We start from the raw sequence: 24,241 nt of genomic DNA, 5'->3' as shown, positions 1-24,241 counted from the left end.
CAGGATCGCAATAATCTTCCTCCGTATGCTGCGCGGTGCCGTCTTCTAGGCCTTGAACCTCTTTCGGTTAGAAGACGCAATGCACAGTGCTCTTTCATCGCTGGATTGCTAAATGGCTCTATCGACTCATCGCCTTTGTTGCATCGAGTCGATATCTATGCCCCATCCCGAACACTTAGGTCCAGAGAAACTCTACGGCTCGCTCAACCCCGTTCCAGTGCTGGTCGGTCTGACCCTATGTTCAGCATGTCGGCTGTCTTCAACACTGTCTCGGATTGCTTCGACTTCGACATCTCAACTCAGTGCTTCAAGGAACGTCTCCGGCTTTTGCCGTGGCCGCAGTGAATTGCGATGCAAATCTTGTTTTTGCTATGTATTTTTTTTATTGAACTGTTACATCTTAATTAGGCCATACGGCCCGTTGAAGATTAAATAAATAATAATAATAAAACAACTGTCTGTTTTCGGCACACATCTGCAAAACAAGTATAGGGGCCTGTAGTGTAGCAACCTTTGGGGGATATCTTAGTTAAGCAACCTTGGTATGTCAGTTGGGAATGATGGACTAGAGAAGAATAAAGAGTCAGTTGTGTGGAGACCGAGGAAGGATCCAGACGTGCTAAACCACGACACTACATTGGCGACGAGAAAAAAAACGAACCCGGCTCCAAAAAGAAGTGAAATTCAAAGAAGGCAGAGTCATGAATCCTATGGGTAAGCATTGTTAAAGTTGAAGTGTAGGAAAGGTACTACAAGAATGTCCAAACTACCGGTTTGGTTGCTTAAATGCTGTGGGGGATTTGGGGTTAGATGTGATATGCACTTTGAATTGTCCGAACACTGTATATGTTTGTAAGATGTTGTTAATTCACAAGTTTATTTCACTTTAGAACTGATTGGTCAGAACGCAACTTTTTGGGTCTGAGGTCAAAATGCGACCTGTTGGTATGGGGATCAGAACGCTACTGATCGGGTCAGAGTTCAGAACGCGACTTGTTGGTACGGGGATCAGAAAGCTACTGATCGGGTCAGAGTTCAGAACGCGACTTGTTGGTACGGGGATCAGAAAGCTACTGATCGGGTCAGAGTTCAGAACGCGACTGATTAAGCTGATAAGAATTCTCTCGGTCAGCGCGTTGCGCTCTCTCGTCGAGCAGCGCACGGCGACACGATTAAGTTCCCTCTCTCTCTCCTTATCTTTCTCTCGCGCGCACGTATGCTAAACAGAATTCGGTTTCCTCAACAAATGCAGTGAATGATAAATTTGTTTTGTTCTGTGGGAAAAGTTAATATTGGTTGCGTGCTTAAATGCAGTGCTAAAATACAGCAAGCAAACGATAGCTTAAATGCCGTTGAGTGACAAATGAAAAAAATAATTTTCATCGTAATGACGCCGGATTTTGTCATCAGTTGCTTCAATGCAGAAGTACCCGGAAAGCGTGAAAAGAATGGGCTCCAAGTGTGTATGTGCAAGCGCGATGAGACGTTGGAGTTTGCTTCAAGGTAGAATTTTACGAAACGTAACGGTGAAACGGGGTTTTGTTCCTTCAATGTGTGTGCGTGTGCGAACGTGATGGGACGTTGGAATTTGCTGGAATTTGGAAGAATTTTTAGAAACGAAAAAAGTGAAAGAATAAACGCGGTATTGTCCTTTCACATAAAGACACACACACACACCCCCATACAATAGGCAGGGATGGACAATCTCTTCAATTCCATGTTCATGGTTGTATTGAAAAAATTTGCACTGGTTAACACCGGTGTGAGTGGGTGTGTAAACGTGTGCACATGTATGCTTACATGCATGTAAATGAATATTGGACTAATTTTTTTTGTGCTATGGATTTTATTTCAGACATCTTGCGAATACCAGGCCTTGCGGCTCAACCGTTCAATTACGAAGGGTATTCCGAAAATATAGGTGTGGAATGGAAAAAGTGGCTCAGATCGTTCGAAATTATGCTACGGGCTTGTCGAATCGACGATGACGATTGGAAATAAGACCTTTTACTACATTTTGTTGGCTCAAACGTACAGCAAATATTTGATTCACTACCAGAATTACCGAACACCGACAGTTGCGGGCCACTTGCAAATGTAGAAAGATATATCCCGAATAGGACTGCTTATCAAGAAGCAATTGCCAGACTGGATAATTTTTTTCTTCCAAAACAAAACCCAACCTACGAACGACATCTGTTGCGTCAAGTAAAACAGAAATCCGGAGAGAGTTTCGATTCTTTTATCATGAGATTGCGTGTACAAGCAGACCGTTGTGGTTTTGGAGACAAGATGGAAGAATACGTGAAAGATCAGGTCATTGAAAATTGCCAATCCGCTTCATTACGCCGAGAATTACTTAAGCAAGGTGCTAGCCTTGACAAAATAGTGAGCGTAGCCAAAATTTTTGAAACTGTTACGTATCAAGAAAAATTATTCGCTGATAACAAAGAACAAGTTGAACAGGTGCATAAAATCGAAGAACCTCAGTATGGCAAGAAAAGAAAATTTCTTGAATCAAGTCAACGGGAGTGTCATCGATGTGGATACTCAGGACACCTTGCAAAAGAAAACAAATGTCCAGCAAAAGGAAAATTGTGTAACAAATGTGGTGGCAGAGACTACTTTGCAAAGAAATGCCGTACCAAGCAGTCAGACTATACAAGAAAAACATATTCAAAGCAGGACCGCAACTACATCGCAAGTAATAACAAAGGAGACCAAAAACCAAGCATTGTAAACCACATCGCCAATGAAAACACAGAATATGTTTTTCATCTAACTAATTCAGGCAACAACAGCGAAGTAAAATGTAATGTTGGTGGTGTTCCGACCGCAGTAATAGATTCGGGATGCAAGTACAATTTAATCAGCAAGGTAACATGGGAGGAGATGAAATCGCAACATGTTCACGTGACAAATCAACGACGCGAAACTGCGCTTGATCTTAAAGCATATGGGGGACAATCTTTGTCACTGATCGGCATGTTTACAGCTACGATCTCACTGGGCATGGCTAAAACAGTTGCCGATTTTTACGTCGTAGAAGGAAACGGAAAAACTCTTATCGGCCGTGATACTGCCACCTTCATGGGCGTTTTGAAAATAAGCATACCAGTAAATGCAGTTGAAAACACAAAAGGGAAATTGGGAACCATTAATAATATCGTTCTGGATTTGACTTGGACTGGACTGGACTTGAATTTGAATTATTTTGTAACACTTGAAATTAGGTTAAAATAAAATTTAAAAAAAAGTTCTCTGCAGCTAAACTAACTGTGTACTTGTTTCAATTTTAGGTAGAGATATCGGAACAATCTCGAAGCATAACAACATTCATCACACGAAGAGGCTTATTCCGCTATACACGACTTATGTTTGGTATAAATTGTGCTCCGGAATTATTTCAGAAGATAATGGAACAAATTTTAACAGGCTGCGATGGCTGTTTGAATTTTATTGACGATATAATTGTGTTTGGATCTGACCAGGAACAGCATGATACAAGGCTGAAAAAGGTTCTCCAACGCTTAGTAGAGTGGAATGTAATTTTGAATACAGAAAAGTGCTCATACGGAGTTCGGCAAACGAAGTTTTTGGGACACATTCTGTCAGCAAATGGAATTAAACCAGATAACGATAAAGTAGAATCAATTAGAAAATTTAGAGAACCAAAGTCTGGAGAAGAGGTTCGTAGCTTCTTGGGACTAGTTAATTACTTAGGAAGATTTATACCGGATTTGGCAACAATAACGTTTTCATTGCGACAATTAACAGGCCAGAACCAAAATTTCTGCTGGAAATCTGAGCATCAAAAGGCATTTAACAAATTAAAATCAATTATGATGTGTCCCACAACGTTAGGGTATTTTGATGTTGCAGATAGAACACAGCTAGTGGCTGATGCAAGTCCGGTTGGCCTCGGTGCGGTCTTAATTCAAATAGATGCTCAGGGTACCCCACGTATCATAGCCTATGCTAGTAAAAGCTTATCTAACGTAGAGAAGCGATACGCCCAGATAGAAAAAGAAGCTCTAGCCCTCGTTTGGGCTGTAGAACGATTTCATTTCTACTTATACGGACGTAACTTTGAACTAATAACAGACCACAAGCCCTTAGAAACGATTTTCGGAACAAGATCAAAACCATGCGCTAGGATTGAGAGGTGGGTGGTGCGTTTACAGTCGTACAAAGTATCTGTTGTTTACAAACCAGGCAAAACTAACATCGCAGACCCACTTTCACGGTTAGCCATTACGGCAACTGTAGAAGGAAAAACATTCGACGAATGTGTGGAGCAGTACGTTTCTTGGGTAGCTTTTAATGCATCACCAGCCGCTCTTTCATTAGGAGAAATAGAAAAAGTTTCAGAAACTGATAAGACCATTCACGCAGTCCGTCAAGGATTAGAAAAAGACATTTGGTCTGAAGATGCTTCACCATTTAAAGTATTTTCGTCAGAATTGTGTTTTGCAAACCAGATTTTGCTGCGCGGTACAAGAATTGTCATACCCAATTCATTAAGAGAGCAAACTTTGCATTTAGCACATAAAGGTCACCCCGGTATGACCATCATGAAACAGCGACTACGGGCTAAAGTCTGGTGGCCAAAATTAGACCAACAGGTAGAAAACTACGTAAAAACTTGCAAGGGATGTATGATGGTATCTGCACCACCGGCACCCGAACCGATGAAAAGAAGGGAATTACCATCTGCACCATGGCAACATGTAGCTATCGACTTCCTCGGACCACTTCCTTCTGGGCACTCAGTTGTCGTTGATTATTTTAGTCGATATATAGAAGTAGAGATAATGAAAAAAATTGACTCGGGAGAAACTATAAGGCCGAAAATACACGGACCGGAATTTCGCGGCCGCGGAATTCCGGTCCGTGTATTTTCGGCCTAAGACGGTTAACACCAATTTTTGCCCGTTTTGGATTACCATTAAGGCAGCGCTCTAGCAGCAATCGAACACGACATCGAACATGAAAAATATATGGGATTTGACATGTTCGATTTGATAAACAACAAATCGAACATGTCAAATCCCATACATTGTTCATGTTCGATTGCTGCGCCGGGTCAACGGTCCACAGTTTTCTAGTGACGAATTTAAAGAATTTTGTATTAAAAATAATATTAAACTAGTTAGCACAACCCCCTATTGGCCCCAGCAGAATGGAGAAGTCGAAAGACAGAATCGCTCTTTATTAAAAAGATTAACTATTAGCCAATCAATGAATACGGATTGGGTCGAAGAGTTAAACAAGTATCTTTTGATGTATCGATCCTCCCCACATTCAATCACTAAAAGAACTCCATCAGAAATGCTTTTGTCATACAATATTCGAGATAGACTTCTATCAAAATCATCAAAAGAAAATGAAAATTGTACGCAGATAAACGTAGAAACGCAAAAACCAATCCTATAGCCGAAGGAGATGAGGTTCTATTGAAAAAACCATTCAAAACCAACAAATTGTCTGCAAACTTTGGTCCCAAAATATATATACAGTGAACCCTCTCTTATTTGACTCCTCTCCAATTTGAAAAACCTCTCTTATTTGAACATTTTGCACAATCCCTTGATTTCCAGTACATTTTTGTTCCTCTAATTTGGAAAACCTCTGAAATCTGTGTACCTCTTATTTGTGTATGGTGTTGCCATGGTTGTTGAATGATGTATGCTCAAATTGGCAATCGTACGCACAGTTTCCTATAGCAACAGTTAAAGCTGCATACTAAATGTTCTGTCTCTTTCTTGTTTGTATGGAACTTTCATTCACTTTCAACCTCTCTAATTTGAAAACCCCTCTTATTCGACAGTCCCATCGCCTCTCAAATAAGAGAGGGTTCACTGTATACTGGTTTTGCACCCTTACTAATGTAACTGCCAAATAGAGCAGTGACAACGCTTTTGGTTCCGAACCGAGAAAGCGTGTGTTCAAATCCTGATTTTTTATTATCTTTTTTCTGTGCTTATTTCTTTTTATATTAATATTTTCTTGCTATAATTAATATAAACAAAATTTTTGTGAAGCAAAATTAAAATACAGGCGGTCCCCGAGATACACGGTTAATGGGGACCGAAAACGGCCGCAAAATACCGCGTATCTCGAATTTCCGCGTAAGTCGAATCTCGTGATTTCCAGCTATAATATCAATAATTTTCGTGTAATTTTGCAAGTAGGGGGCGGTTTTAGTCACTTTATGAATTATTTGATTTGATTCTGACTGAATATAACAGTTTTAAACCTTTTGAAATAGTTTTTAACATTCGATCGAAACGGAAATTATTTGGCAATTTACAATTGATGTGTCAAATCAGTACAATTTGCTCAAAGAACTGTCAAATTTAGAAAACCGCGTATCTCCGAATCCGCGTATAAGAGGTACCGTGTATCTCGGGGACCGCCTGTAATACCTTTTTAAAAAACATAATATTTACTCTATCTTCACCCATCATTATCAGGATGGGAGAAATATGCATCTCATTTATCATTTTATTAGATTTATCGAAATGAGTTTGATACATTAACACCTTGCAACGGGTTGGTCTTTAACAACCGAATAATGCAGACCATCATTAATAAAGTGAAATAGCTCAGAGCTTAACGCAAGAGAACATAACACGTAAATCGTGCTATCGAATCTCACGCTCATATCTGGGAACACTACAACAGTGCAGTGTTGAAGACACTTGTAAGGTTTTCTTTTGACAGTTGCTTTGACATTTCAAATTTCAAATTAAAAGCGAAATTTTTCATTGACATATTTCAAAAGCATTTAATTACTGCTAAATGCACTGCTGATCGCCTTCAATTCGCCGGCGATTACAAGGCGATTAGAAGGCATTTAACGAAAATTTGCGGGTAGGGAGGCCACCCACACCAGCAAAAATTGACGGTTTCTCGCTCTGCCCAATACTTTGCGCCAACGATGATGAGGTATTGATTTGAGCTGTGCGCGCGTGTCGCAGCGTTCTTCGCTTGCGACTTTGGTGCAAGTATCGGCAGATTTCTTAGAACATTTAATGTGCTGCTTTGAGTAGTATGGGGCCCCGGTTTTCTGCAGTTCGGGACCCTCGACAAAATACAGTGAGTGAAGCGATGGGAAAAATGAATTACAGTGGAGCGCCGATTATCCGGGCTCTTCGGGGCTCGACCTCGCACGGATAGTCGAATAACACGGATAATGAGTCAAAGTATTTATTTTATCACAATATCCTGGTTTGTTTTAGAAATTAATAGTATGTTTCAGTAAAACCTAGCCAGTTTTATAAGCTTCATGTTTTTCAATGAGAATATTTGAAATGTGCCATGAATTATAGCTTATTTTGTTATGAGAAAATGCTCTGGTAACCGTTATTTCAAATATCTTCCTCAGCACGCAATGTCATATATGTATTGAACTGTCATTTTTCAACAGCACGGATAAACGGACAACCGGATAAAAGGTACCCGGATAAACGGCGCTCCACTGTAATTAAAAATGAGTCATTTTGAAATAGATGGTAGAAATCCCATCCAGAGGGGGGGGAGGGTAGAATCGATACGAAGTCGTACATCCACAAGGACGGGGCCCCCTAGATCGCCGGGGCCCCTGGCGGCCGCCCAGTCCACCCACCGTTTAACGCGCCACTGGGTGTGAGACACATCTCAAACATACACACTCAAACATAAACACACATACATACAAACATACAAACACACACACACACACACACACACACACACACACACACACACACACATTCACACACACATTCACACACACATACACACACACAAACACAAACAAATACAAACCACACATAAACCTGTCCCAACGGGTGCATGGTGCGTTGAAAAAAAAGGCCCTATCTTATTGTCCGATACTGTACCTCAAACAGGTAGAAAATTGAGAAAACTCATTTCTTGGCGCATTTGACAAAATCGCATTCAGCGCTTTTCTCACCATTACCTAAGAGAACGGATAAAAGCTAAATGTATAACGTCGGTTTTCACCTTCTAAGGGTGCTTTTTAAAATTATAATGTTTAAAATTATAGATACACGGTATCTCTTAGAGCGTTTCTACATACACCGAGAATGCAGCTGAGAAAATAACTGACAGCATGCTTTGAAGGCGACTGACAGCATTTTCGGTGAGAGAATTCTCCTCGGCATGCAAAGAACGATGGAGCTGAGAAAAAAGTGAATTGGCAGTTTATAGCGATCGATCAATTACCCAAGTGCCACAAATCCACTAAACGACCACTAAACGGCTTCTAAACGACTCAAGCACTCTACCTAAACGGAATATAGAAAGACTTCGTTTAGCAGACGGCAAACGACTCATGCATTCTAAAAATAGCAAAAAAGATGGTAGCGCTATCTGTTGGTGGGATACCCCAACCAGCTGAGCTTCATCGCTTGGAGGAGAGCTTTCTCATTTCCTCTGTACTGTTGTATGGTTTCGCATTGAAGTTATGCCTCGCTAGAACTAGAACGGCGATACGATAGTTTAAATACTAAACTCCAACGGAAACCACTAGCACTGAAGCAAGTGAGATTTGAGTAATGGTTGTTGGTGTTGATACCCACGTATCTGACCACACGACCATTCATATAGATCTTTGCTCAGAAAGTTAGAAGGCTATATAGGTCATGATAAGATGAAACTTGTCGAAACACATTGCAAGAAAAGGATAGCAAGATAATGATAAGTTGTAATACGCCATCTATTGATCAAACCAATGAAGCTGTGGAGCTTTCATTTTTTTCTATGGATATTCAATTTTCCAGTCGTTTAAGCTTAATCTGTGGCGCTTGGGGTGTAAAAGTTCATCGATGCGTGTGAGAGAGTAGAGCTGATGAATAGAAAGAGATGGCATGAGTTTATCCCAAGCGCCACAGATTAAGCTTAAACGACTGGAAAATTGAATATCCATAAAAAAAAAATGAAAGCTCCACAGCTTCATTGGTTTGATCAATAGATGGCGTATTAACACTGATTATTATATTGCTATCCTTTTCTTGCAATGTGTTTCGACAAGTTTCATCTTATCATGACCTATATAGCCTTCTATCTTTCCGAGCAAAAATCTACATGAATGGTCGTGTGGTCAGATACGTGGGTATCAACACCAACGACCATTACTCAAATCTCACTTGCTTCAGTGCTAGTGGTTTCCGTTGGAGTGTAGTATTTAAACTATCGTATCGCCGTTCTAGTTCTAGCGATGCATAACTTCAATGCGAAACCATACAACAGTACAGAGGAAATGAGAAAGCTCTCCTCCAAGCGAGGAAGCTCAACTGGTTGAGTATCCCACAAACAGATGGCGCCACCAGCTTTTTTTTTGCTATTTTTAGAATGCATGAGTCGTTTGCCGTCTGCTAAACGAAGTCTTTCTATATTCCGTTTAGGTAGAGTGCTTGAGTCGTTTAGAAGCCGTTTAGTGGTCGTTTAGTGGATTTGTGGCACTTGGGAATCGTATCGCCGTTCTAGTTCTACCCAAGTGACATTTGCTCGAAATTGTTTTCCCATATCTGCTCGATTAGTACTCGATACGCCTGAATTTGTAGATTTGTGTGTGATCGAGTGAGTTGAAAGCGCTAAGATTTGGTGAGTTCGTAAATTAGACTTTTTACTATCGATTGACGATGTCGTCGAGCTCATTTAACATTCGTAGCTTTGATTTTTTATGAAAAACAAAAGCAAATTTTGTGTGATGTTATTTTATAAAAAATCGATATTATATATGTATAAAATGGCTACATGATCAACTATAACGATAGGAAACATCATTTCCGAGCGAATCTAAAAGAAAACAACGAAAAAGCCGCATCACAGTTGATTTTAAAGGCCTTTTTCTAAATTCCCTTAAACTGGTGCAGTTTAAGGGAAGTTTAAGGCTTCAGTTTAAGGGAATTTGCTCGAATTCCCGATTATTCGTGCTCGAAAATGTCAATTGGGTAGCGATGCATAACTTCAATGCGAAACCATACAACAGTACAGAGGAAATGAGAAAGCTCTCCTCCAAGCGATGAAGCTCAACTGGTTGGGGTATCCCACCAACAGAGAGCGCCACCAGCTTTTTCGCTATTTTTAGAATGCATGACCCAAGCGCCACAGATTAAGCTTAAACGACTGGAAAATTGAATATCCATACAAAAAAATGAAAGCTCCACAGCTTCATTGGTTTGATCAATAGATGGCGTATTACAACTCATCATTATCTTGCTATCCTTTTCTTGCAATGTGTTTCGACAAGTTTCATCTTATCATCACCTATATAGCCTTATAACTTTCTGAGCAAAAATCTATATGAATGGTCGTGTGGTCAGATACGTGGGTATCAACACCAACGACCATTACTCAAATCTCACTTGCTTCGGTGCTGGTGGTATCCGTTGGAGTTTAGTATTTAAACAATCGTATCGCCGTTCTAGTTCTAGCGATGCGTAACTTCAATGCGAAACCATGCAACAGTACAGAGGAAATGAGAAAGCTCTCCTCCAAGCGAAGAAGCTCAACTTGTTGGGGTATCCCACCAACAGAGAGCGCCACCAGCTTTTTTGCTATTTTTAGAATGCATGAGTCGTTTGCCGTCTGCTAAACGAAGTCTTTCTATTTTCCGTTTAGGTAGAGAACTTGAGTCGTTTAGAAGCCGTTTAGTGGTCGTTTAGTGGATTTGTGGCACTTGGGGAGTCGTTTGACGTCTGCTAAACGAAGTCTTTCTATATTCCGTTTAGGTAGAGAACTTGAGTCGTTTAGAAGCCGTTTAGTGGTCGTTTAGTGGATTTGTGGCACTTGGGATGTTCATTAGGCCCGTGTCAGGTCCGTGGCAACGCTCATCGGATGCGATTTTATCGGACGAGATTTGTATGGGATCTGACAGATAACGTCGGACGTTCGATTTCGTCGTCCGACGTTATCTGTCAAATCCTATATAAAAATTTGACAGGCCATCCGATAAAATCGCATGCGAAAAAGCGTTGCCACAGCCCTCAACCCTCATCGGATGCGATTTCATCGGACGAGATTTATATGGGAATTGACAGATAACGTCGGACGTGCGATTTCGTCGTCCGACGTTATCTGTCAAATCCTATATAAAAATTTGACAGCCCATCCGATAAAATCGCATGCGAAAAAGCGTTGCCACCGCCCTTATTCCCGAAAAATTTCGCTTGGGCGGTCGTAGAGATGAAGGTGTAAATTTGATCATTGACACAACGGTTAATACGGTAATGTACTGTTTTGACACATCAAATGTTAAATGACAAATGTATCCTTTTGAGTGTTTCTACACACACCGAGAAACCAACTGAGAAAATAATTGACAGCATGCTTTGACAGCGACTGACAGCATTTTCGGTGAGAGAATTCTCCTCGTCATGCAAAGAACGATGGAGCTGAGAAAATATTTTCATTTACAGTTTATAGTGAACGATCAATTGTAGTTAGTCTTTTTGTAGTGTAATAAGTAGAGAAATATTCATAAAAAAGCACAAAAAAAACATACTTTTTTGGCTTCATTTTAGCGGCAAAAATCGATTTTTTTCATCATGTTTCCAGAAGTTTCATCTCGGCGCTTTTCGGAGCTTCTACACCCACTGGTGTGAGAAATCATTCGCCAATTTTCTCACAACTATCTCTCCCCTGCTGTCTCGGAATATACAGAAACGCTCTACCATTTCAAGCAAAATGATACGTTAACTAGCTATAATTTGACTGAAAATCTCGAAATTTGACTTTCGCTAATATTTGAGATACGCTATTGCCTCGGGTCCGTATTAATAGCATAAATCGGGGAATACCTGAATTATGGATAGAATAAAGTTCCAGTCATGTGCATTCAATCGGTAAACCAACTAGTTTTATCTCGTTTAAAAAATTGTATAATGAGATTTTATTCAAATAAGCTATCATTCATGCGTGCTACACAAATTAAGTAAAGATAAACCAATAGTAAGTAGTTTTATCAAACGCTTGGATTTTTCATGACAAAATTCCTATCATTTTGTCGTACTTGTTTAATTTGTTTTTACTATCATCCTTTTACCATGCGATGATCTATTTGCAAGATTTACTGCATTCTACACTTCTACGCGAGAAACTAACAAGATGAATCTGTTTAATTTATAAAAAATAAAGCATGTTTCTAGTAACGACTATTATATCAGTTCAATAGGTTAATAATTTCCTGCGCCGTTGTAGAATTGAAAGTTGTGGAAGTTTACCGGTGTCTTAGGACTTGAACACATATATAGAAAATCGTCATTTTGTAGTTGGGTCTGAGTAAAATTAGGTTCACTTGCGCTACGGTGGAACTTAGGCATGGTTCGCAGCATATTTTCTAACATGTTTAGCAATAATCGAAAGAGCGGTCGTTCATCACGATTGAACTTAATGCAATCCTCAACACAACGCTTTAAAGCTTGTGGACAGTCAGTTCGTACTTTTGTCGAATCTGGCCGTAACTTTCCACAGCCAACCATGAACAAAATCTGGTCTTTGTTATTGATGTGATTGTATGGCAATTGCTCGGTCAGCATTTCGTATAGTACAATACCGAACGCGTAAACGTCACTTTGAAATGAATAAGGATTTTGCTCCTTCATACGAATAACTTCCGGTGCCATCCAAAGAATACTTCCAGTTGGTTGATTCGATTGTTGAGATCCGGACCACCGTACCTTTGCTGTTGCTAAGCCGAAATCACCAATTTTCACCGAAAAATCATCATGCAAGAAAATGTTATTAGACTTAAGATCACGATGAATAATATTTTTTGCATGCAAATAATCCATTCCTTGAGCTGCTTGCCGAGCGATATCAATCAGCGTGTTTAGCTTGAACTTGGTCTCGTTAACGTGAATATGTTTATACAAACTGCTACCTTCACACCATTGCGTCACAATCGCTAGAGATGGTTTACTAACACAACCCATAAATAGTAGAATGTTGCAATGACGTGTTTTCTTTAACATTGCTACTTCATTCTTGAATGCTTGTAGCTGTGCCGGACTTGGGGTTTTTACGTTCAATGTTTTTACGGCCACTGGTCCATGCCAATGAGCTTTATAAACTGTACCAAACGATCCAGAACCAATTCGTTGTCCTATTAAAATTTCCTCTGCCTGGATATTCTACAAAAATCATGGGGAGGAAGGTTAATGCCAAATTTGTCCAATCTATAACTTTAATGTAGCATTCTTACCCAGTTTTCATCGGATTGCTTGGAATCCCTTGGAGATAGCAGATTCTTATTGCTTTCATCAGCTGATCGAGCCCGCGGTCTTTTGCTATGGTTTAATGTATTTGTAGGTGATGCTTGTGTGGAATGCGAATGCTCTTGATTTGGTTGTGCCTGTAATCCATTGCAAATATATAATATCCCAGTAAAATTAATGCTTAAGCAATGTGATCTCATCAATAATTTTGGATGATTTTAACCATAAATGACAAGTTATACATAAAACAGATAAGAACTACCTGTAATGGTCGATTGCTGATCACATGTCTATTTTCTCCTCCGAAGAATGGCTTTATCACATTATTAATGCAAACATTTGGAGCCGAATTGGAACGATCATGCTGGTTGAGAGAACGTGGATGACGCAAGCTTGTACTGTATCCACCGGCCCCTGGATTAATGATACCAGCCGTGCTTTCTGGGTTGGCCAAAAGCACATGATAAAATGTGCTATCCATGTGTCGCTTGCTGCATATAGGTGGTACTTTATCGACACATCGCTGGTGAAATCTATAGTTACACTGATTACAGTAAAATCCAGTAAACAGCAAACGGCGGCAGCACTCACAGAATGCAAGGGAAAAAAATGTTTTCCGGATAAACTGATGCGATATATACGTTGGGAATCCAATGTCCAGGATACGAACGAACACTTCATCGCAGTTTAGAGCGCTTACATCAGTTTCCCACGGAATCGGATAGTTACTGTTGCCGGCAGTTACCTCACAGAACTCACAAGTAAGGTTACGGCGTTTTAATGCTTTCGCTAAGGCGTCCTTTAACCGCATTCCTGGAATTACTTGCACGGATGTACGTTGCTGATTTGGTAAGAAGGCTCGTAATAACATTTTCGACTGTCTACTTAGTGTACCGCACATGCTCTCAGTCTGGAAACAATGTGAAGAAGATAAAATTATCCACGGCATTTTTCACAATACGATAAACTTACCTCTACCCGCTCTGCTGGATCAGGAGGTTCGCTGGGTTCGCTTAACTGTTCATTCTGCATTTGTATCTTCTTTTCCATAAGATCCTGTTCCTTGATCTCAAGATCATGAAGTTTTGAGGTGAGTTCCTGATACTCTTCCAGGTACAGCGCCGGTGGCTGCTGAAAGTCAGCAAATTTTTCATTTAGAGCGTCGATGTTTTCTCGGGTAACATGAATCACAGATTTTATGTTTCGCAAATCTTCCTCCAACTGTAAGAACGCATCGAGCTCTTCGTCCGTATCTTCTGCATCGGCCGAGGACATCAAGATAGGTTTCGATCACTAGTAACAAAAAGGCGTTTGAGAAATTTTTAATTCCCTTCACTTCACTTATTTGAAGAAAGATCCTTGAAGATTTTTCGTCAACGATTTCGTAGACTTAGGTAAGTAAACTTAGATAAACCCGCTACAGTTTAGCTCTTTAAACATTTCCAATTTTTTTTTTCAATATTAGTTTGTTACAAGTTTTTTTCTGCTGTTCAGATCCACTCCTTAACAATCATTTCACTCCGACTGTTGTCTTCGTAGTGAATATTATTTTCAAGATTATTATTAATCAATGAGCTCAAATTCCTCTTATTTTCTCCTGTCCTCCTGTTCCGAATTAGTAAAATATTCCTTAATAGTTTTATTCCATCTTCAAGCTTTTTCTCTAGAATTTGTTGCTTCACACAGGTAACAAATTAATACATTTGCAAGTTAAGCTGTCATTTTATTTTCATACGCAAGCCCAAGGTTTGTGTTGGAACGAGGTCAAATATTATACGGACGTCACACGAAGCGTAAACTCAAAAAGTTTATACGGACGTCACACGAAGCGTAAACTTTGGCGTAAACTCAAGGTGGAATGTATAATGAGGTGTAGTTCAAAGTGGGTAGAAAGGAGGTGTCGTCATACAGAACAATTCCCAAGCTCCCGACCACGCTGGTTTTCGCTGGTCTTTTCGGGGATAATTCGTTAACGAATTATCCCCGAAAAGACCAGCGAAATACAGATCATTTTCGGGGATAGTGAACACACGTGAAGGATGAACCCATGCAAAAAAGAGCTAAAAATAGAAATGAACATTCGGATAAATTGCCTTCCCTCATATTCCAATTCATGCTCATGCTTCATCCTTGATGCTACCAACCACATCGCTAATTCTACTTCGAATCACTTTGCCAGTTGCGCCACCATATTATTATTCATGATCGTGCTATTTGCTTGTTTTGTTGTATGAAGGGGTACTGATACTAAATGAATTAAAAGAAATAAATAAAACAATAAATATAACAGATTAACTATTAAGCACGCATTTCTAACAACGAGTAAAGGGGTCTGAAGCTTCTGGAGCTGGATGTTTTATAAATAAAAGAAAATTTTTAACATCAATGAAAACAATAAAAATGGAATTGAACTCATGTCGACCATGGTGCAAACATTACACCATTACCATTTGACCACTACTAGTTCATGAACATGAATCGTTATCTATCAGTTTTAAACCCTTCAAATATAGCACAATGAACATGTGTAAAAGTTCATCGATGCGTGTGAGAGAGTAGAGCTGATGAATAGAAAGAGATGGCATGAGTTTATGTTCATTATCCCCGAAAAATTTCGCTTGGGTTGGGCATCGAGGCTTTCAAAGTGGGTATAGGGACTTAACAGTTTTGAACACACCGCCGACGTCTTCTTCTGGAAATCTGGAAGGCTGGAAATAGACGAACCGAGATCGTCGCTGTACCGCGAAATTCGCGCCTTGTTTATAACCGTAGTAATACACGATGCGCAATCTCAGATTGCGCATATATTCGTTTTATCAAAACATAAGTCATTTCGCGTAGCCAATCCTGAGCTATAAACGTCATTTCCATACATTTTCAGATTGCGCCAAGAATGCGCATAAATTTTCAAGATTATATGTCCGAGATATATAAATTTTTTTTGTCAGATAAATATATCAAACCGACCCGTTTGACAGATAAATATATGCGCAATCTGAGATTGCGCATCGTCTATTGCTACGGTATCGGACGAGATTTATATGGGATTTGACAGATAACGTTGGACTTGCGATTTCGTCGTCCGACGTTATCTGTCAAATCCCAGAGCGTTTCTACATACACCGAGAATGCAGCTGAGAAAATAACTGACAGAATACTTTGACAGCGACTGACAGCATTTTCGGTGAGAGAATTCTCCTCGGCATGCAAAGAACGATGGAGCAGAAAAAAAAGTGAATTGGCAGTTTATAGTGATCAATTATCAATTATAGTTTGCATTTTTGCCGTCTAATAATTGTAGACATATTATTAAAAAGTAAAAGAAACTTTTTTGGCTTCATTTTAATGATTAAAATAGATTTTTTCAACATCATTTTAAAAGTCTCATCTCGGCGCTTTTCAGAGCTTCTACACACACCAGCGTGAGAAACCGGTTGTCAATTCTCTCACAGCCATCTCTCAGCTGCAGTCTCGGTGTATGTAGAAACGCTCCCATACAAAAATTTGACAGGCCGTCCACAGCTGCCGTCCGATAAAATCGCATGCGAAAAAGCGTTGCCACCGCCCTAACTGCTCGTTTTTGTTTGCGGGTTATCCATTAAAAAATTCGCTTGGGTTGCTTGCTTCCGGCTTCCCCTGAGCTATTATGTGTCTATATGTATAAACCTTGTCGTATCATACGTCAATTAGGCACTGGTCTAATCTTGTTGCGCGCAACATTGTTGCTGGCAAAATGTATGGATTTTGACAGCTCGCGCAACTTTGTTGCCAGCCAAATTCAAACCAATTTGATTTTTGCCTGGCAACATTTTCTATTTACCTTGGTCGTGGTAATCGGGTGTATGAAATGACACAGCAGCAGTGTGCGTTTTGTTGACATCCGCTAAATTTGGATTTTAAGCATTTATAATAAATTTTTTGGTGTATATTTCATTTTTTCAACACTTTATTCAACAAGTGAATGATAAAAAATAATCTCTGAGCTGTTAATTGGCAATTTTTTTACGCTAAACAATGTCAAAGCGAAATGTTGCCAGCAACATTCATAGACCACCTCAGCGATATGTTGCCGAGCAACAATGTTGCGCGCAACAAGATTAGACCGCTGCCTTAGTTATCAAATTGCAGAAATAAAATAGAAATTGTCAAGGTGGAATGTATAATGAGGTGTAGTTATAGCGCTTTTGGCGATCCCCCCCCTGGGCTCCGATTTTGACAGATGGTTTTCCGCTTGTATATGTATTGATGGATTTTTTACGTATTGCATGGTCGATATTTGGTGGAGATCAATTTGGGTGAATATTTTAGTTTATTAGAACACAGCCCGTGATTTCAAATGGAAATTTTCCTTCGAGAACTTGAAGCGTTCGCCAAACTCGGAAAACTAACTGTCAGTTTTCTTCGTCGATTCTTCTTCCACCTAGCTGTCAAAACGGGCTTATAACTTGACCTGATATCTTTACGGTCCTTGGAAATTGTATTAAATTGTTTGGTTTGACCCGCAGTCACATCTAGCTATCATCATTGACCAATATTATGTGTTAAAGTTTTGAAGTTAATTGATCAAGGTATCAAGGAATTCACATATCATATAGGGTTGTCATATACTTGTTATAATTTCTAACGATCTAAGAAAACATTCACATACGTCACATATGATGTTTCCGACAATTTTGTCATTTTGTTCATCCTGAGCTAGTGAGGTGAATTAATGTTAACCCTTTACCTGTAATTTCAGCTACTGCTACTAAAATTTATCAAAACTATCCCATGTAAACTTTTTGTTGCCAAGAGTTTTGTTACCAATATGGAATTTGATAACAGTGAGTTGAATCAACAGAATAATGTATGTAAAGAGCGTTCTGTATGTTGAACGAAATTATTTGGTATTCCTACAGATGGACATGGACAGCAAGAGTATTATTGTTTGCAGCAAACTCAGCACCTTCAGCCAAGTCCGCATGCATCGAATCAAGCAAGTGTTCCCAAAAAATCAACGAAGCAAAATAATGCGCTACCACTCTGGGGGAATGAAACATCGATGAACTTGAACCCTTTAATTCTTGCGAACATACAGGGTTCGAGTTATTTTAAAGGTAATAACAATACGTTTTCCAAATGTTTTTTTTATTATTTTTATTTGGAATGAGTTCAAGGCAGTAATGCTTGTTCGTTTCGACGGAAATATATTACATTTCAAACTTTTCATATACCAACAGTGTCCTTGTTTAAGCTGAAGACTTACCATGAAGTTGTAGACGAAATATACTATCAAGTGAAACACTTAGAACCATGGGAAAGAGGCTCTCGCAAAACCGCGGGCCAGACAGGAATGTGTGGAGGAGTAAGTTATACCACGGGCTAAATTTGTTTCTTTTTTCACGGTCTAACGTAGACCAACAAACATTCTTTTTCGTATTTTTCAGGTTAGAGGCGTCGGAGCTGGAGGGATCGTTTCAACTGCTTTTTGTCTGCTCTACAAACTTTACACTTTACGATTAACACGAAAACAAGTTAATGGACTACTGTCTCACGGCGATTCCCCCTACATACGAGCATTAGGTGAGTAATTGTTTTAATTTTAATCTGATTGATGACTACTGGCACTTTGGTAGATAGTTTATGAACAATAAGGTATTACAATTTTACTGGGCTAAAATAAATTCAATTTATACCATAGGTTTTATGTACTTGCGATACACTCAACCACCATCTGATCTGTTTGAATGGTATGAGCCGTACCTGTTAGATGAAGAGGAGATTGATGTCAAAGCTGGCGGAGGACAGGTAGATCAAATCATATAGGCTTAATATGCAACAAGTAATGTTCTATCTCATTATGTTTTTTATTGTTTTATTGTAGATAATGACCATAGGACAAATGATACGGCAATGGTTGACAAAACTTGACTGGTTTTCAACATTATTCCCACGTATACCTGTTCCAATTCAAAAGCAAATTGATGGAAAACTTGACAATTATGCAAAAGAAAATGGTGTTTCATTCGCAGTTGCACAACCGGATCGCGGTGGTGTATCCGTCGGTGCGAAACAAAATCGTGGAGGATTGTCAGGAACGTCAGGCGTTTCCAGGGGTTGCGGGCCGAGCACATCTACAGACGAGCGAGAATCATTTCGTTTTGAACGGGCTGAGGAATCATTTAAAGAAAAAGTTGATAAACGAAATGTGTCTGCACACTGTGATCGAGATGCACGGACGACTCGTTACGACCAGTATGGTGATGATCGACACATTCGTACTCGCAAAGATTATCGTGGGAAAGAATCGGATCGTGATAGAGATCGTGATAGGTACAGAGAAAAAGAAAGAGTTAAAGAAAGACACAGGGAACGTGATCGTGATCGTGAACGCGACCGATCGCGGGATCGCAGTCCTGATCGTAAAGATTATCGTGAACGCGATCATCATCACCGTGATCGAAGACACCGTTGAAGCTTTTTCCATAAGTTGAGCTGTATATACATATTTTTCCCTTGTACTTTTCTAGGACACAATACATCAATGACGTGCTCGTTTTTAAATGTGTAAAGTACGTCGACGAGACAGTACTGTTGGAAATTTTTGATAGTCCTGATTCGAACTATTTGGAGAAAATTATAATTTTTTTTTCCGATAATCCTGATTCGGAAATATATAGGGAGTTTGATTTGTTTCGCTACATTAACTATTGTGGCAACGTTGTAATCAACGAAACAATAAAACGGGATTACTTTTCCTAGTTGAACAGCCCCTCACGAATATCGCCGATGAAACGACATGCACTACTTATTGTATCGATTTCTTTAACATATTGTATCATTTCTATCAATTCCGGATAAAGAGGTTGGTTTCTTTAGATATGTTTACTCTAAAGTTACAACAGCTTTTGAATTACCTCATGAAACTTATGGTTCTCATCCTCTTAACATTAGTACCTCATCGATAACATGCATTCTGCTTTGTTTGAATCCTTATTTCATATATATTGTTAAACAATTCACCAATTGCACAGTTGAGTTTGTAAAAGTATAATACTAATAAGAACAAGTATAATATAATACTAAGTAGAACAAACTATGTTAAGCCGACTTTTTCGACTACCTCAAAGCAATAGAATGGCCCGTTTTTGTTGACGTCATACAGATGTTTTTTTTTAATTCGGTAATGGAAATGGCAATGTAAGGATGTTCCAACAACTTATGATACAGTAGGTGACCGCTAACTGAGAGGTAAACAAGCTCCAGTTAACGAACAATGTTCGCTAACTGGAGTGACGTTTCTATGGATTGATTGTTTTGATTGGCGTTGACTGGAATAAACATACCAAACTTTTTTTTTCATTTATGTTGATATAAAGTATAGTAATTCGTGTAATAACATAAATTAATAGCAAACGTAGACAAAAGACCCTAAATTTGCTTGAAAAATGCACATTTGCAATAAATTTCTCTTCATGAGATTCCGGATGTTTCATGTTTTGACGTGTTCGTTAACTGCGAGTAACTCCAGTTAGCGAACCTCCAGTTAAAAAGCACTCCAGTTAAAACACATCCAGTTAGCGGTCACCTACTGTACATATAACGGCGTTGTACTAGTTTACAATTATTTTGGCCACTTCTTAAGCTCAACATTGATGTCCTTCAAATAATAATCTACTTGGGTTTGAAGTGATAAAAAATTATACATTCGCATTATTGATCAGTGTTGCATTTCTACTCGATAAGAGATAAATAAGAGGAGCGGTCACGTAATATGGTCGTCAACTCATACGACTCAACAACATGCCCATCATGGGTTCAAGTCTAGAACGGACCGTTTTCCCGCAGCAAGGACAGAATATTATTCGGGTACGTGTGGTACTGAGTAAGTCTCGAAAGCCATAGACTGGCAAGTCCGCCTAAGACCATACTCCAAATAGAAGAAAAAGAAAGAGATAACAAAGTTTTTTTAACCTCTTTTCTCAAACTTCTTGGACTCGTTACAGAATGCAAATCAGTTTCCCTATTTCATTCTATCTAGTAGATAAAATTTTAGTTTTTATTTTTTTTAAATCGGCCAAGATAATTGCAAATGAACCCGATAAAGTTAAATCCGCTATCATTTGTTCCATGTACAGTCCATACTTTTAAACTCTTTATGCTTTATGCTCTTTGCTTTCGTTCTTCAGTGTTGTAATTGGAATATGTTGATTTCGACTGCTCTTAAAAATCGACCGTGTATGCCAGTGCTCTCAAATATTTTTAGGATCGCGGACCACTTGGTTTTGAAAATACATTTGCCGCGGCCCATATCTATTTAGGAAATAAATTTTTTAGACTAAGCTCAAAGTTTTTGACCAAAAATATGCTTAAAATATGTGGGAAAAAGATGCACAATATGTTTAATGAGCTTTTGTTTTTCAAAAATAAATTCTTTCGAGGACTACGTCTGTTAAAGCCTCAGACCACAGGTTGGAGCCCACTGATGTAAGCAATAAGCTATGCAACAATTACTTGAATTTCAGAAAATGCTCTGTTTCTGAAGAAATTGCTTCTGCTATTATAAATTGTGGTTTGGAATAAAAAGAAGACGAACTGAGAAAAAAAAATTAAAACTATCAAAGCGAATGTGTCGTGAACAAACCCACAAATTATGGATTTTAATTTCTTTAATTTTGAAAGAAACGAATTGCGTCAGAAAGTTTTACTTATATGTGTTTTTTTTTCCTAAATTGAATATTGAAATCAAGTTTAATAATTCATTATCCACCCAGATTAATTTTCTTCTATTCTTCAAACTCCAAAATTTCTTAACATCTCGTAAGAACGGCCTTGTTAGTCGTATCCCAAGTGACATTTGCTCGAAATTGTTTTCCCATATCTGCTCGGTAGTACTCGATACGCTTGAAATTTTGGATTAGTATGTGATCAAGTGTGTTGAAAGCGCCAAGATTTGGTGCGTTCGTAAATTAGACGTTCCTCTATCGATGGACGATGCCGTCGAGGTCACTTTTCATTCAAAGCTATGGTTTTTTGATGAAAAACAAAAGCAAATTTTGTGTGACGTTATTTTATATAAAAAAAGATATTATTTTAGTATAAAATGGGAACTTGGCCAACTAAAACGATAGGAAACATCTACATGTAGAAGAAAGTAACGAAAAAGCCGCATCACAGTTGATTTTAAACGACTTTTTTCTGAATTCCCTTAAACTGGTGCAGTTTAAGGGAAGTTTAAGGCTCCAGTTTAAGGGAATTTGCTCGAATTCCCGATTATTCGTACTCGAAAATGTCAATTGGGTCCCCATTAACCGTGTATCTCGGGGACCGCCTGTAATTCCAACCATCCCTGCATTTTGCAGCCGCACCTCTTTCCATAATGTAGTTACACACACTGATGTATGATTGGTATCTTAAGATTTGCTGAAAACAAAATTATTATTACATCCTTATATTACTCTAAACACTTACAAAAATATATAACTCCTTCTTAATTATTTTTTGTCTATCCCATTCAAACAATATAAGCAGTGCATATTATGCTAAATCATATTCTTAATCGGAATATCTGCATTACATCAAGTTAATGATATTTTTTTTACAGGCATGAATTTTTCATAACTTAGAGTGTCCATGGAAATGTTTGTATGGAACGCTAGGAAGATACGTTGTTGAGTTCATAGTATAAGTGTGAAGAATACAAACGGGTCAAGTATCACAACTACACGAGTTCTGTTCTCACATACACAACAGCAAATGTCATCTATAGATGATGAGGGTATACGTTTGCAGAATGAGTAGTATGCGTGAAGCATTTCGTTAGAAAGCTTCGGTGTGTGCAGTCATGATGTTCGATAGCTGAAAAGAATTAGGTGTCTATTTATGTGTAAAATTTGTTTGTGAATTCCAGTGTATTAAAAACATTACTCTGATATGTCCTTAAACAACGTTTATGTCTGTAAACTGTAAACTGTAATCGAACTATCGCGTAAGGAACAGGTGTTGGTTGTACAAGGTAAAGTAAAATAAAGCGACGCCATCTTTAACATAGAAAGCCGGAGTATGCGTTTAACACGGAATAAAGGAGCCAACGAATTGGCACTTGAAACAAATCTAGAGGATGAGCTTATGAAAAACGCAAAGCAAAAAATTTGAAAATAAGGTTTTAAATGCATTTGAACTACTTTGCCGATATTCGTAAATAATAGCGGCTGATGTTTGATTAAGTTTAAAAAATCAGGGAAGTTTACGGATATGTAATTCGAGGCGCAATGTAATTTGTAAACGTGTTGCAAGAAAATATATATCAAGTAAGCTAAAGAATCCGAGTTGTAGCTTAGTATGTATGCTGTTTGGTGGATTTGTTTGTGGAAAAGATAGTGTTGGAATAAAACGAGTGAGTGCGAGTGTAAAAATTGAGTCTTGTATCACATAAATTTTCAGTTTTACATCCTATGAGGTTATGTTGATTGGCCTAAGAATGCCATTGTATCAATAATATTCAAAATCGACCATCGTGATAGAATATTACAGCGCCTTATTGACTCTTAATTCTTACGACATGTTCACCGTCGTGCATGAAATTTGGTTTCCTTACGGATTTGTCTATTACAAGGTTTAACTTTTATTTCTTTATAATTGACCTAAATCGTGTGGAATCTTTTGTGCTATACAAGTTAGTACTATATACAAATAATTGTGTGTCCAATATAAACAAAAGTGATAAATGATCATGTATTAAAGACGCATGAAGATAATAGACTCAAAGGCTATAAACAAAAACAACAAATAATGTACGTTTGTGTATCTAAAATTAACGCGCTATCGAGCCTATGGATGAGCCTTCATCAATATTATAATACGTTGCTTTGGAAATATCCGTCGATACTTGTTTCTATTAACATACTCTCAATATATATGTTGCCATCCGTCTGAAAAACGTGTAGTATAACCACGTCTGAATGTTTTCAACTCACATTTCTGCATTTGTAACATCAAGAGCATTTGAGTGTTCCAGCGAAAATATGTGATAAAAT

The 24,241-nt window shown here is 38.6% G+C and overlaps 4 protein-coding genes across 18 annotated transcripts in view; 3 read left to right on the top strand and 1 right to left on the bottom strand.

Annotated features, from left to right (window-relative positions):
- The first annotated feature begins 2,247 nt into the window (after positions 1-2,247).
- LOC133391530 (uncharacterized) lies at positions 2,248-3,382 on the top strand. The gene is made up of 2 exons (XM_061646377.1): positions 2,248-3,233; positions 3,300-3,382. The coding sequence occupies exons 1-2, from the start codon at positions 2,248-2,250 to the stop codon at positions 3,301-3,303; spliced, it is 990 nt and encodes a 329-aa protein (XP_061502361.1). The 3' UTR covers positions 3,304-3,382.
- An 8,486-nt stretch (positions 3,383-11,868) lies between these two features.
- Positions 11,869-14,998, bottom strand: LOC1278538 (raf homolog serine/threonine-protein kinase Raf). 2 transcript variants are annotated; one of them, XM_061644739.1, is made up of 4 exons: positions 14,199-14,998; positions 13,489-14,136; positions 13,214-13,363; positions 11,869-13,142 (listed from the first exon to the last, which is right to left on the bottom strand). In XM_061644739.1, the coding sequence occupies exons 1-4, from the start codon at positions 14,499-14,501 to the stop codon at positions 12,186-12,188; spliced, it is 2,058 nt and encodes a 685-aa protein (XP_061500723.1). In that variant the 5' UTR covers positions 14,502-14,998; the 3' UTR covers positions 11,869-12,185. The 2 variants fall into 2 exon arrangements, with proteins under 2 accessions (XP_061500723.1, XP_061500724.1); XM_061644740.1 differs by having other exon boundaries at positions 11,869-13,363.
- A 2,692-nt stretch (positions 14,999-17,690) lies between these two features.
- LOC1278539 (pre-mRNA-splicing factor 38B) lies at positions 17,691-20,304 on the top strand. Of its 2 annotated transcripts, XM_318145.5 has the most exons (8): positions 17,691-17,794; positions 17,965-18,049; positions 18,125-18,322; positions 18,446-18,570; positions 18,653-18,788; positions 18,907-19,013; positions 19,090-19,159; positions 19,238-20,304. In XM_318145.5, exons 2-8 carry the CDS (start codon positions 18,034-18,036, stop codon positions 19,678-19,680), a joined length of 1,095 nt encoding a protein of 364 aa, XP_318145.5. In that variant the 5' UTR covers positions 17,691-17,794; positions 17,965-18,033; the 3' UTR covers positions 19,681-20,304. The 2 variants fall into 2 exon arrangements, with proteins under 2 accessions (XP_318145.5, XP_061507046.1); XM_061651062.1 differs by having other exon boundaries at positions 19,090-20,304.
- Positions 20,305-22,606: 2,302 nt separating this feature from the next.
- LOC1278540 (homeobox protein extradenticle) overlaps positions 22,607-24,241 on the top strand; it is a 51,615-nt gene continuing 49,980 nt past the window's right edge. For 5 of the 13 annotated variants that reach the window (XM_061651071.1, XM_061651068.1, XM_318146.5 and 2 more), the window contains exon 1: positions 23,001-23,220. The gene's annotated coding sequence lies outside the window, so the exon portion shown is untranslated. Of the gene's footprint in view, positions 23,602-24,241 lie in introns of all 13 variants that reach the window. The other 8 variants (XM_061651070.1, XM_061651065.1, XM_061651069.1 and 5 more) reach the window with 7 other exon arrangements.

Source organism: Anopheles gambiae, chromosome 2 (assembly GCF_943734735.2).
Source record: "Anopheles gambiae chromosome 2, idAnoGambNW_F1_1, whole genome shotgun sequence".
NCBI lineage: Eukaryota > Metazoa > Arthropoda > Insecta > Diptera > Culicidae > Anopheles > Anopheles gambiae.
This window is presented reverse-complemented; position numbering and strand designations above follow the sequence as displayed.